Here is a 14,918-nt window from a genome sequence, read left to right on the forward strand (position 1 = left end):
TCGTTGTCTATACTATACGTACAGCCAACGGAACAATACGAAATAACCATTTTCAACAGTCAAACAAAACAGAAACGTATAATCCGACTTGCAACTGACAGGAGCCAAATGGACGTTTTTGTTTTTTTGCCGTCCAGTAAACAAAGTCACGTGACCCGTGCAAGTCCTCTATACTTTACCATTGCAAAATTTTCGGGGCTTTTACAAGAGTGCTTTTGCGAGTTGGCGCCTGTAAAATGTGGTATGTGTTTCAAAGCATCATTATGATTCATCGAATACAACAGTCAGTTTTTTAAAGGTACCGGTAGAGAACTTCAGCCTAGTCTATCACAGCTTTTCTACACTACTTTTTTATTACTGCAATCAAATCAGAACTCCTAGGAAGACAGAGTTATGATTGAATTATCTGATTTATATATTCAAGTTTCCGGAACGCAACTAAAAACTAACGAATAGAGTTCAAAAACGCGAAAACGAGGTAATGTTTACGACCACGCTTGAAAATCTGTCTGAGTGAGAAAAGTGTCTGAGCGGATACGAAAAGGGAGCATTGTTACGTCACTTTTTGCGTCTTGCTGATTCGCCAATATCACAAAGTAAACAAGGAAGTCAATGCTCGGGGAAAGGTCCATAGACAGTTATTCTTACATGAGGAATATAAATTAAATGAAGCATTTCAATAATAATAAATGTAAACTATGCCTAAAATATGACTCTGATACCCCTAATTAGTGATAAATAAATTTTAGATATCCTACCTCTAAGAAGTGACCCACGCCTAAAGAAACTGTCACAGTCAGGCTTCGACGACCAAGTTGCCGTTGCCAGTTTACTGACTTGCAAAACACAAACAGAGGTCACTGTCGTGGCCAGTACATTCCCGGTTCATTAACATAACCAGCGATGGCGGTCTCCGATAGACATATCCTTGATAACAATGATAACAATTATAATAGACCTAATATATTACCACGTGATAAGCATGTAAGCGAAAAGAAACATTTCGTGTTTCACAGATGACCAATGTATATATACCGTATATATAATATGAGGTGAGTCCTTGTGTTATTTCGTTCTGAATCAGCAAGCCAGTGACGTTTTTCGACTTTCTTAAAATAAACCCATTGTAACCCTACATCCCATCCCATTCACCCATTCCGTCAATTCAGTTTTAGCCACAGTCACAGCTATCAAAATTAACAATTTTCTATGTTTAACAGCTATATACAGTATATATATTTTAAAACTTTGAAATCAAGCCCAAAAATTTGGGTAGAGGAAAATGGTGACGCGTAAAGTTTGGCGCATAGAAATTGGTCACTTCCCTTCTACTCCATTTCATAAAAACTTTACGTGGTAAGTGACCTGACTTCCACGTTTATTTAGCTCATTTAATTTAATTGTAGCTTGATATTCTTCGTTCTAATTACGCAAATGTGAGCTTGAGTACTATATCGAAGAGTTGAGTGGAAAAAGGACATCATTCGTTTTTAGGTTTCACTATTTTTATTCCGATATTCACATTAATTACTCTATTTTTCAAATATTTCAATCTCACGCGATCTATTTGAACTTGTACAATGAACTAGCAGTACCATATAATATCCGAAATTTTATTTTTTGTACATATGGTTGTATCAGAGGATTTATTCCGACATATTTATCGGATATTATACTTTAAGCAAATTGAATAACACATTCATGATCCTATCATTTTTATATTTGGTAGACATGGTAACATTATTTGTTATTATAGTTTTTAAACAATAAAATAAAAGCTCCTTGATCGGAACGGGTGTGTGTGAAAGGTAAAATTTCATATATATATATATATACAATGGAAGTAACCTCACTTTACATTTGAAGATTGAATCTTTTCAGTGCTTCAACATGATCAGTGCTTGAAAACAATCCTGACACATTGAATGATTCTACAAGCAAAAGAGCAACTGACAATCATACGGACCTGAAGATCAAATCACCACCTCTACATTTTCATTTTTTACTATTATATTGATTATTTATATTTCATATTTGTAGTTCACATCTCAAAAACCACTTTTTACTCATCCCATGGTGCTTTGAAATTCTAGTTCAGTGGTATAGGTAATGTTATACAAAGTTTTTAATAAGATTTATAGTTCAGTTGGATGACATAACCTCTAATCTCGAATGAAATTATCAATCCAGCTGATATATCGTGACACGTTTGTATATATTCCAAACGTTCCTTCGCCACATTTCTCCGTTGAGCCAAATGAAACTACGCCACTGAGATAATATTTTGATCTGTCTGGATCCTTGAACATTAATGGCCCTCCGGAATCTCCTTGGCATGAGTCTCTGCCTTTACCTTTCCTGTCAATTGAAAAATTGACTTTGTATTTGGAAATGATACAAAAAAATAATTTCTATATTATCCATAGCAATTGTTCATTTATTTATGACGTTCACGACAAAATAAATGAGGCACAATACAAAATTCGTTATTAAAAGGTAGTTTTTCAGGTTTGAATAGAATCGAGACTTTATCAATTAGTTAGTTAGTAATACCGTGTTTCCCCGAAAATAAGACAGTGTCTTTCCTTTTCATTCATCAAAAACAAAATTACAAAGTAGAGAATTACGAGATTTTCAAATATACAAAATATGAAAACCGATAACACGTTTTTATTTAAAATTACTGCTAAACAAAGATTATTAATCAACGATTATTCAAAACGACTAGGAAGAATTTTTTGCTATCGACTAGGTCAAAAAAAGGTTGCCCTATCCACTTGGTCTTATTTTAAATCGAGGGCTTATTTTAGAATCATTTTCAAAACTCAGGCTAGGTCTTATTTTCGGGGAAACACGGTAGTGATTTAAGCGACGAGATATAGCTGAATTTGCGTAACTATGTTATACTATAGATTAGGTATAAAATACACATACCCTGGATATCCTGCACAAATCATATTTTGTGTTATTTTTATTCCGTCGGAACCAGAAGGATTGCTAGCTTTATATAACTGCTTGCATCTGCTTTCTTCTATTGGTGGGATACGAGCAAAGTTCAGCTCCTTAGGAAGATATCCCGTTTCTGAGAATGCATAGTAATTGGTGAAAGGTAATAAAAGATCGTTCTATGATTTGCACTATTCCGGCGTTTATATATCTTAAAAAACTAAATTTTAACATCAATTTATCTATATATGATTTATAACATATGAAAGTAAATTCATGAAACATCTATCAAGTTTATTTTGCATAGAAGTGAATTCATCTAATCAGGCTGCATGGACGCCCTTGTATCCTTAGTGGAATTGCCCTCTCATTGTTCCACACACTGCGAAATTGTCACTCTGAATGATAGTCTAATCTTTTGTAAATGCCTGGGTGTTGAAGAATTACACAACATATCACGATCATACCAGTTATTCCCCATCCTGCTATCACCCCTGTCTTTGGAAAACTTTCTGGATCCGTTAACGCATATTTTGGAAGAGATTTTTGTCGAACCGATCGAGGAAGACAAACCGGACGTACCTGAATTAATGGAGGGGTTTATATGTTGGTAAATCAAAGTTGTTATGGGATTGTACCTCAAGTTAAGTTATTCACATGGTGGCGAGGTTTTTTGAAGTCGGCAAAAATTTAGTGTGAACCAAAGTGTAGATAGCCAAGAGAAAATGTAAAAATGATCTGCTACATAAGTCTGATAATTCCTAATATATTAACTCACATATTGCCCTATGACTGCCGACTTATCCAGAATGATGACCGCTATATCGTTATCGAAATTGGAATGGACATATTTGTCGTGTTCGTATAGTTCAGCTACTTTGAATTTCTGTAGTAAAATAAAAGCCATTTATTACAAATAAGTCGTACATGTGCTGCAAATTTGATTTTTTTCGTTGGAACTCAATTCATATGTACCTGTACATGAATATCGCCAGCATAGTTTCTCTCCGATACGCCAAGAAACACATTAATCCGGTCAACATAAGTTCTGTAAAATAAGTCTGAAACGTCAAGTATGTTTTCTCCACTCAAAATAAACAAAAAGTCATTATTAACAATTAAAGCATGCTGGTGGACAATGTCTAGATTCTATTGTCTAATAATGAAACATTTCAGGTGCAACACCTATTTATTCTTTGGCACTGCATCGTCTGCATGATCTAATTCAAACCAAACGTTTTTCGTTTTTATAGTAAAACCATCACCTCGATGTGCAGTGAGCAGCAGTGACGACAGTTCTTGCAGATATTAGACTTCCTCCACAAAATTCGTTTGTGTTTAAGCCAGAGCCAACTGTGAATAAAAAATTGAAGGGTATAGTCACGGAATGTTTAGAATACTATAGACTCGGTGATTCAGTACACAAGTCTGCTTTAGTGTTGTCATAATAGTGATGGAAACGTTTAGTCGTGTATCGGTCATAACTCGAGTTAATTAGGCCTGGTTCAATTTTCCATTCAAGTTCAATCTCGCTTTGATAATAACTCCAACAAGGCTAAATTGTTAATTAGCGCTTTTGAATTCTACCGAAAGTTACCGCATACAATCTACCAAAATGGATTAATTAGAAGAGTGTGGAATACTAGATTGCATGTTTTTGTCTTCACACCTCAAAACCCCTAAACATTTTCACGCGCACCAAATGTACACAGAGTGTGAAGAAAAAACGAACACTAGATCATGTTATCTTACATAAATCTATAAGTGCCATCCACGGCCATTCTCCATATTTTGCAGGTTTTCCTCGTACAACAGCTGCGACGATAACATTTTCGCCTATGAATTTTGTTGCTGTTTTTAGGACTGCCCTTCGCCTCCTAAAATTTGCAAATGCCAGGCGTCTTGTATTTCCTTTTAGTCCACAAGCTTAAATAGCAATGGTGTGGTTTTAGAAAATTTGATATATATAGGACATGAAACTTTTGAAATAATCAAGATACGTACAAAAGTATATATATATATAGGGCAACATGTTTTACATAAACCGAAATAGAGTTGGTTTACTTCTTTTCATGCATAGCCTACTTACCGTAGCGACGTCTGCATGATGATAACAAATGCCTACAAATGTGAAATAAACGGGATGCCCCAATATATGGTTCCATTACATTTGAACCCACGTACATTTGAACCCATGACAATTGCACCTGTATGCTGTTGCACCTATGGAATTTTTTTTTGTTTCACGGATAGTTAAACCCATACTAACCCTAACCCATGGGTTATAGCACCCGCATATAGATTGAACCCGTGGATATACGCATGGGTTCAAATGTACATGGGTTCAAATGTACGGTCACCCCAATATATATATATACCGATGTGAATTGAATTCCTAATATCACCTGGTTTGCATTCCGGAACATTGTTGTTATCATTCGGTGCCAGAAGTTCAGAATTAGGTACCCACTTTGCGTCATCTCCGCATATCCAAGACGCTGCTCCCGAAACCATTTCAAAACTTGCAAGAAAAGGAATATTTGTGGCATTCAAACTAATATATTGACAATCGACTAAAATATTATCAAATGTGTTAGGTTTCATTTAAAATGTTTCGATTTTGTGTAATGCTTCCATTATTCCACCATAATACTTATATTTTACGATAAAAATGATTTTCACTTACTATTCACCGTCACAGGCAACAGTAAAAGTTGCACCATATGCAAATGACGTAGGTAGAATAACTCGAGTCGCATGTTTTATTTTGACGAAGTCCTTCGGGTGATCGCAGATGATAGCTGAAAAATACAATGTATTATGTGACAATTACTCCGTTCCATACATACGATTAGGAGAAATACCAGCAGTCGCACTATAGTTAAATGTTACCTTGACAAACGGGTTCCGTGGCGCTCCATTTCCCATTATTTAAACACGTAATCGACTTCTCTCCTATTATTCGGAATCCCTTGACACAAGCAAATTTAACCACGTCTTCAAATTCATATCTTGAAGCTGACTGCGAGATTATCATTCCATTTTGTGGCGCTATCAGTATTTTTTTACATTGCACTCCTAAAAAGGTATAATATACGAGTATATATTTGTATTCGGAGTCGGATCACTCAGAGTAAAATAAAATCATTTGGACCTAGTGATATATATTTTTAGGATAAATAAATAAATAATGTAGAGTCATTTAATAAAATGCTTCATTAAAATACACAAAATAGCAGAATCAAAGTTGCATCTGTTAGCACAGGAATCGGTTGACTTGAATTTGGTAAAAAACAAACATAAATCTCTAATTCAAACAATTCCTTAGCGACGATAAAGATAGATGAATTAGGTTTAAGGTAATATACGGCGATTTTATTATATAAACACTATTTAAAATACACATTGAGTGACTTGTTCCATGTCCAAAGTTTTTTAAGAAATAAAATTTAAGAACCGCCTACTATTAAATTTATATTCTAATTTGAATCCTGATTCCTCTTCAGTCAAGTCGCTATGAAACATAATCTTCACTGATTGTGAGTTTGTGTTTATCCATTCTCCATTGTTCGGCTTCCCTGTTCCGCAATATCTCTCACTTTTTGTACCATCGGCAAGTTCGTGCTTAAATGAAATAAAACTTATAGGCTTATGCCATGTGCAAAGCTAGACACTGGAACTGCGGCGACAAATAACTTGTGCACAGATACATCATTCCAGGTATGTGGGAATAAGGACATTTCGTACGGTGTCTCCAAAATGTCGTGACCCACGTGTCCCACACGTACCACCTGTCCCAATTGTCCCACGTACCTACTTGATGGTGGTGGTGCAAGTGGGACACGTGGTACAAGTGGGAAACGTGAGACACCTGGAACAAGTGGGACACGTGGAACCAGTGGGACACGTGGTACAAGTGGGACACGTCGTATAAGTGGTAAGAGTGGTACACGTGGTACAAGTGGCACATGTGGGACACGTTGTACACGTAGTGGGACACGACATTTTGGGGACACCCCATTTCGTATCAAGCTTTGAGATAATCTCAGGGTATATTTTACTATGCGTTTAGTTTTGAAATAACAACAATGAGACGAGTGGAAAAGAGCGGTACGGGTAAAATAAAAAAAATTCATTTCCAGTTTCTGTTCCAATGAGTGTGCATAGCACATAATTGTATGAGAGTGATATGAATAGAAAACTATCAACTTACATAAACCCAATCATAAACACAGCCTTCTTCAAAATGTTTTTCGATTGAAAAAGTGCCAACATATCTTATGTCTATGCTGATGCCCTTTTTTCCCTAAAAATAATAAAATCAGAAGGATTATTTTCGTGCATGTGCAGAATACATGGTTCTAGGAAGCCTCGCCGCGGGAAATTTCGTCGCATAGGAAAAATCGCCGCAAGAACATTTTGCTGTAAAACGAGTATTTGTGATAAAAACTGTTAGGTTTTTGAAGTATCTTTTTATTTAAAAAAGATTCGTTATTTAAGAGCATACCCTAATCCTATAAATCTAACTGTTTTTATCAAAAATACTTGTTTTACAGCAAAATGCTCTTGCGGCGAATTTTCCTATGCGACGAAACTTCCTGTTGCGAATTTTCCGGACACGTAAATGCGGAATACATGAAGCAAATTATGTTTTTGCGGCGGGTGAAAATCTCGCGTTCGAATTCTGGGTTCGCTAGCATACTCATAATGGGAGTGGCCAGGTTGGTTATGCCGCATCAAAAATATCGTTCAGTAGTTCTAAAAACATATTTGCTCGGTACGGATCAGTGGCTGATGACTTTTTAAAGGTTTCGAACAAAAGAAATATAAACGCCCTCATGGTGTTGCGTTTTTCAAACCTTAATTGTCCAATCACAATCTGCAAGTTTAGAATAGGCAACTGGATACTTGGATGTTGTTATGATACCTTTGTCATCAGTCAATATGATACCTTGACAAGAACCTGTACAGGATAAAGAAAGAAATAAAAGTTATGAAATGTGTCATATCTTTTACTTGAACAAAACAAACAATCTTTACTAACTTGTGCAAGTATGTTTATTGCTGTGCAATTGAAATCCCTTTTCACAACTGCAGAAATAACTTCCCGCTACGTTATGACATTGGTGGTTGCAATATATAATTTCATCCCAATCTTCAAAAGCATACATAACTTCCAATTCTTTTTCTTTGCATTCGTCTCTGTCTGCCAATGATTTGTAAGAATTTTAAGTTGATTAAGATTACACTATCAAAGCATTCAAAAAATTTAAAAACGAGGACGGGGTTGTTCATTGTTCACGATTTGAATATTTAAATGAAATCTATAGTCATTTAACATAGGATAATGATCGCAGAGTTGAAATTTTTTTTTTCTAAAAGCATTAATGACGAAATATTCACTAGCGAAGATTCATAAGTAAAAAAAAAACCAACATCAATTACAAAGTAACAACCATCTTTCATGGCCTTTCAATAACTTTTTCAACGATTGAAATGATTGCTTGGAAAAACTATTTGCTTATTCAATACAAGTTTGAACCTAACCATAGTCCTTTATTCGACGTGCAATTCCGATTCTTCTTGCGTTCGTACAGATTCCCAATTTGGGAACAAAATTAACAAAACAGAATTCTTTTATACCCACCAACGCTCTTATAATGTGCTAGAAATCCTCTGGGTTTAGGATCATCATTTGAATAATCGGAAACGAATTGCAAAGTCAGTTTATTGCCTGTCGTCTCAATTTGTTTTTCCAGCACAGGGGCGTGAATATTGTTTTGGGAACTGCTGCCACAAAACGTTTTGATGATTTTATCTCCAGATAAAATCTAAAAATGAAGGTATAGCATTCAAGCGTGGTCCTTTAGTTAATCGTTCATGTATGAGAATGCGAGAAATGAATCCCCATTGACAATCTTCACAATGTACATTGATTAGCGTTGAAAATCGAAGGAAGGTTGAACGTTAATCTATACATATATATGCATATGTCTCGACAAACGACAACTGTTTTTACGGAGGAAACTATCATAGTTGCAACTTGGATTAAACACACATAAGGCTGCCTTGCGAAAGACACCATACATCATACATCAGCGATGACGAAGCTTATTCAATGAATGGGTCAACAATTTTATTTTTATTGCCAAAAAGAAACTGTGGTTTTTAATCAAGGTCTATTGACGAGAACCTTGCTACTGCATCCTTTTCTTCTTGGTTGGTGTTGTGTAGTTTTGATCTTCATACATACAGCACATATAGCACCTCGTTAATGACAATACTGTGCAATTTAAAATTCGGATTCTATTCAGACCTGGCTGCATCACTATGGTTACTGTAGTTTACTTTTTGTTAAATTGAGTAAAAGTAGTAGTTACATTGAGTCACCGAAAAAACACGGAGGGGTCAGTGGTTCGCAATCCTTGCTATACACATTCTCAAAATTGAAGAGCATGCATTATGTATGATATGGTTTATATAGCTTAAAATTGTACTTTCTGAACCGCGAGTTCAAATTTGATCATGAGCCGACTATCCCAATCAGCAATCAAAGGATGCAACCAGTCAACCTCCGGTGTTTGTAGATTTTCCATCTAAGTCCATTTGCTGTTATCTGATTGACTAACTGATATATATCCATATTAAATATCTATAACAAATATTTTCTGGAGAAATACCTCTAAATACTTACCTTAACGTAGTCATACACACAGTTCCCTTTACCCTCTTCATATGAGTCTTCCACGTCGAATTCGGTAAAATATATAATAATTTTATAGCCTGGTTTTGCCGTTATTTCCCACGTAATGTCTAAATTGACTCCATAATCTTTTGGATAATTAGGAGATTGAATTGAACCATGCTCTTTGGTTAGAAGATGAACCACTGGGTCAGCTTTTGTAAGCAATGCCCAATTTATGAGAACTTGCAGCAACGCTATGTATGCACTGTATTGCAATAATTGCTTCATCTTCACTGTAAAGATATCAATTAAAATTAATATATATAATTAATATATTATATATAGTTTTTTTTGCCTGGACCACAACAGAAAAAGGTTACTTTCCTATAATATAGCTGATTTGTTGATTGATCTCAGCTGCAAGTGTGATATTAACGACTGGACATATTGTTGTGTAGCCAATTTCTACAGTATTTTATGATCATTAATTGTATCCGACAGCTCATATACAGGTAGGTCGATAGAAAAGCGGAAAATTAGAAAGTCAGATGAGATCACGAATAAAATGCGTATAGGTATAGGTTGAATTTTGAAAATATCCAACAAGTTAATCTTCTAAACGCTTCACGAGCTTGGCGCATCTATGAGTGTAATATAACATATACCTTTAAAACTTTGTAAAGTTATTCTTTGTAAAAGTAAATAACTGTTTCACATATTTTCTGTTTTTCTAGCGACCACGCTGTTATATACACACTATCTACCAGCTATTGGTCTGCAAGCTTTTGAAATTATTCAACCGACTCAACTATTTAATCGGGTTCATATCCAAAAACAAATACTAGAACAAATTTAGATTAATTTAATTTCGATGCCTCGGGACATGATGACAAATTTGTAAACATGACATTCTGAATTGTTTTTCCAAACGCTATGCTTAATTTGTCCCTCACTTGAAATGGTTTGTCTTAATTCACGCTACTAGAGAGTTAAATATTCTTTTAGAAAAAATATTAGGGTTTTCAACGGGGAACCTTTATATAATTACCTTAATTAGGTTTTTATTTTAAATTTTGGGTAAAGATTTTATATCTCACTACTTTTTTGGCTTGCTTGGTGTTTTACCGGGATTGCATTTCTTTAAATCTCTGTTGACAGTCCATGTGGTTATACAAATTTTCCTTCATATCGAGTATAAAGTAATACCTTTTCCGTTAGTAACATAGAGTTGGCACTGTGGCAAAAATTATGTCACACTGCTTGTTGGACCTCGAATGTAGTGTACCACAGCATGTGTGAGAACCACAAAATTTCATGAAAAACGTCTACCTATTTGTCCTACTCAACTGACACTGAATTTATGAATTTACATAATTAAAAGCGTTTGCAAATTTTTCAGTTGATGTCAGGAATCGAGATTAGATCGATCAACAAACAAATTTTTTTTTCCAAAAATTCTTATTCATTAATAAATTCACCATGCTTTAAAACAGATAATCACTTGATTGTCGGCATTTCGTCAATTACACCGTTATCATTGTTTCTCGCGAACTCGCATACTTCAACACGCTTAGTTTAGATATGTATTTTTAAGGTCGGGTCAGGATCGTGTCAGAGAAAACCAAAAGACAACCATAACTTTGGTTACTAATTAATCAGTTACTTATAGTTTTGGATTAAAGCGCGTATACAGTAGTCTTGAGGTACATACTACGTTCTTACTTGTTGACTATTGGATGACATATTTTCTTACAGACTAATCGTGATGTATATCGTCACAACCATATCATTTAAACCAGTGGTTCCTAAACTGCAGCCCGCGGGCCAATTACGGCCCGCGTAACGATTTTAATATGGTCCGCCGAACTTAGTGAAATAGCTCAACACTTTATGTTTTTACCTTTTTGCGTTCTAGATACCCCCAATTGTTACGTCATTACCACAGTTTAAACACGTGTATATTCGTAACAATTCAATTATACCCGTATCTTGATAATACGTACCGGTATAAGCATCGACCCCTCGCGGGCGCTCCCCTCTTTCGACACGCGAATATCGTTCCTCTTCTAGTTTTGGCACCCGGTCAATCAATTTTGAGGGCCACTGATTTAAACGAACGAGAGAGCAATGCTCAAATATACCGACAGGATGTTGCACATCGGTCACCGGTACGGTGACCTTGGGTTAGCACCGAGTTTTTCAAACAGATTGGCGGACGGACGTGACGGTGGCGGCCAAACATGACGGAATGAAGTGTTTCTATATTATTTGAAATAGAACGGAAAATTTTTAGGGAAAACATCGGATTCTGTAGGGGATTTGAAAACATTAAAACTAATAGTCATCTAGTGGCTTTAATCATCTTTTAGGACTGAAAATTGAAAAATGATTGGTCTATTAGTTGCAGAGAAAAGTGAACTTTTCAAGAACATCAACAGCCAATTCAACGAAACTACCCATATGTACACTTCATGTACAACAAGCATTCATCAATTCTGTTATTAATATGTAACCTGCTTTTTCCAAAAATAATGTTATGTTAACATGTGCAATCCCTACCATTTTAACTCGATATACTGCTCTAGTGGCTTTAATCATCTATTAGGACTGAAAATCAGTGGCGGCGCGTGGTCATTTTGACAACCGGGGCAAGCTACTGCGGGACCAAGTCACCCCCATCTACGGGGACAGGATGAGCGCTGTAAGTTCTCCCATCATTTTATGAGCATAAAAACCATTCCATCGGTAACAACCAATCGGCAGAAGCGACAATTTTTAACGATAAGAAAGTGTCTTTAAAACCGGTCCAAGTCAAGGGATTAATAAATATAGACATAGTTTATTTTGAAACCTCTTTCAAAAGGAAAGGCAATATTTACCCAGATAAATACAATGACATATTAACAGAAACTTCTGGAAAGCAGACAAAACCTAAAATAAGGTTTAAAACGTTACTATGAAGAAAGAAAAGTTATGCAAAGATAAGGACATGCGTCGCTCACTCATAGATATATATGCTGCTAGACTTCTACTGCTTGAACATATATGCAACACGCCGCGGTTTCTTGGAAGCAAAATGCTCAATAACGCGCTGATTAAAGTCATGCATCCCAGAAATAACTTCTCTGTGAATGGATAAAACAGCCAAGGAATTTAATCTATCTTGCTTCATTGTGTTCCTGAGATACGTTTTGATACGCTTCAGCGTGCTGAATGTTCGCTCTGCGTTGGCGGAAGAAATAGGCGTCGTCAAAATGATGTCCAGAAATTTTGCAGACGCCGCAAACGTAGTTACTAGAGTGTTATCTATGAGGAACCCATAGAGCGCGCAAGTTGATGTGATGTTCAAAAAAGTTTGATTGGTGTATATACATCGCAATTCATTTTCCAATTTACCCACGTTTATCATGGGGTAACATTTGGAGACAGTAGCCAACAAATGGATGGGAAATTGACGTGCAAATTTTGAAAATTTTTTGGGGTTCATCAAAGAGAACGCGGCAAGGTGTTCAGTGCGCAGACGATCGCCTATTTGATTCACCAGAATGTCACAGCATTCCTTTGCAGACAGAAAAGAGAAAAGAAAAGGAGAAAAGAGCGAGAAAAAATGAAAACTCACCATCTTCTAGCAGACGCTTTAGACCTGCCGCCTCCCTCACAGAGCGTTCGTCCCAAACCGGAGAGCTCTGAATGCCATTGAAACACTCAATGAGCTCAGACCTAATTTCGAACACGTCCTGCACCACGCGTGATTGGAAGTTCCAACGTGTTGGTGCACAAGCTGGGAGACGGCGGATACATATCTGGCGAAGGAGGTCAGAGCGCTTCGGCGAAACGAAAAAAAAATGAAGAAAACCCCGAAACATTTGCAAAAAATATATGGACGAGAGGGGTATCAAGACACATATTTTTAATAACGAGGTTAAATTGGTGTGCATGACAATGTAAAAAATGCGCATGAAGAAAATCTTCTTTTATATAAACTTGAACACCATGTTTCGACCCACTCATGACTGCCGCGCCGTCATAGGTTTGAGCTATCAATTTTGACTTCGCGTTGTAAGGCTGTAACACTTCCTTCAGTACAGCCGATATCCCAAGCCGTGCGATCAACGATTGGTACAAAGCAGTGAAATCTCTCGGTAGGTTTACCATCTTTCACAAACCGAAAGATCACAGCCAGTTGGGAAACGCACGTGATGTCAGTTGTCTCGTCAGACTGAATCGAAAGGAACTGGCAATTCTCAATTTCCAGAGCCAAATGTTGTAAATAAATTTTATACATTGAGTCGAGCTAATCATTTTGGATATCCTTAGATGTCCCTTTCGAAACAGTTGCGGCATCAAGATGATCTCTCAATACTGTATCTAGGGATGCGGTGTATTCCACCATATCCAAAAATACCCCTCTATTAGAAGAGCCAGCCCGTTCATCGTGCCCACGGAGGGACAGCTCGTGACAACCAATGAACTTCAAAACATCTATCAATCGACCGAGAACATGGCGGTTTTTCTCGACGTTTTGGTTGTGCCGACGAATAGAAACCGCGCGTCCTTCATCCAACTGTGCTGCAATATTAACATTTCCGAATGTTCGGTATTTTACTGCATTGTCCAGATGCTCCATAGAAGATTGATGATCCCTGGCACGCTCGGAAAGATGTTTAAAATCTCTAAAACCAAATTTACACCAACGTGAGTCACGGGCGGTAGCAAAAAGTAGGCAATAAAAACAAAAAAGTGCATTTTTGTCCTCGCTGTAACACAACCATTCGTGTTTTTTATACCAAGTTTCTGCGCAGAATGTACGCCGACGCTTTCCTCCGGCATGGGATTGTTCCAGTGAACAATTTTTTGGTTGATAAGGCCCAAGACGTTGTACCTCTAATTTTTGTTCCAGCGGCAGCTGCGAAAACGGAGTGCGAACTAGTCCATCAACCTTATTCATTATGAGGCCTAAGGCTAAGAAATGCGAAGCCGGAAAGAAGTGAGGAGCTCAAAAGGAATGTGGAAAATCGAAAGCAAATGGACTAAAGGTCTCTAACTGATTCAAATAGCGAAACAAGCGACAAAAACGAAGGCGAGGAAACTATCAACTCTTCAAGCAACCAACGAACGAGAAGGAATGCGTGAATATGTCAACACGTTGTTGTAAGAAACGTCGGCATTGTGTCGTCATAATTTCGGGGCTAGCCCCGATCGGCCCCGATGATTTAGTAAAAGAAACAGAAAACAAACGAGACAAACGCGGCGAGTGGAAGATAAAAGAGAGAATACGATATACAAT

The 14,918-nt window shown here is 36.7% G+C and overlaps 1 protein-coding gene across 1 annotated transcript; it reads right to left on the reverse strand.

Annotated features, from left to right (window-relative positions):
• Nucleotides 1–1,599: 1,599 nt before the first annotated feature.
• LOC120328726 (mannan-binding lectin serine protease 2-like) lies at nucleotides 1,600–10,313 on the reverse strand. The gene is made up of 17 exons (XM_039395258.2): nucleotides 10,297–10,313; nucleotides 9,641–9,924; nucleotides 8,594–8,777; nucleotides 7,991–8,152; nucleotides 7,806–7,909; nucleotides 7,160–7,252; nucleotides 6,411–6,570; nucleotides 5,839–6,024; nucleotides 5,633–5,747; nucleotides 5,352–5,467; nucleotides 4,699–4,872; nucleotides 4,212–4,299; nucleotides 3,922–3,994; nucleotides 3,725–3,832; nucleotides 3,414–3,528; nucleotides 2,935–3,082; nucleotides 1,600–2,358 (listed from the first exon to the last, which is right to left on the reverse strand). The coding sequence occupies exons 2-17, from the start codon at nucleotides 9,917–9,919 to the stop codon at nucleotides 2,163–2,165; spliced, it is 2,301 nt and encodes a 766-aa protein (XP_039251192.2). The 5' UTR covers nucleotides 9,920–9,924; nucleotides 10,297–10,313; the 3' UTR covers nucleotides 1,600–2,162.
• Nucleotides 10,314–14,918: the final 4,605 nt, after the last annotated feature.

This window comes from Styela clava, chromosome 7, assembly GCF_964204865.1.
Source record: "Styela clava chromosome 7, kaStyClav1.hap1.2, whole genome shotgun sequence".
NCBI lineage: Eukaryota > Metazoa > Chordata > Ascidiacea > Stolidobranchia > Styelidae > Styela > Styela clava.

Bases quoted from the DNA above. Each gene is read 5' to 3' on its own strand.
- LOC120328726 (XM_039395258.2), bottom strand. From the start codon at position 9,919: ATGAAGCAATTATTGCAATACAGTGCATACATAGCGTTGCTGCAAGTT. The intron at 6,025-6,410 runs GTAGGCGGTTCT...ATACCTTTTTAG, and splicing joins ATTAGAATATAAATTTAATA to GAGTGCAATGTAAAAAAATA. The intron at 3,833-3,921 runs GTACATATGAAT...ATTTTACTACAG, and splicing joins CTGGCGATATTCATGTACAG to AAATTCAAAGTAGCTGAACT.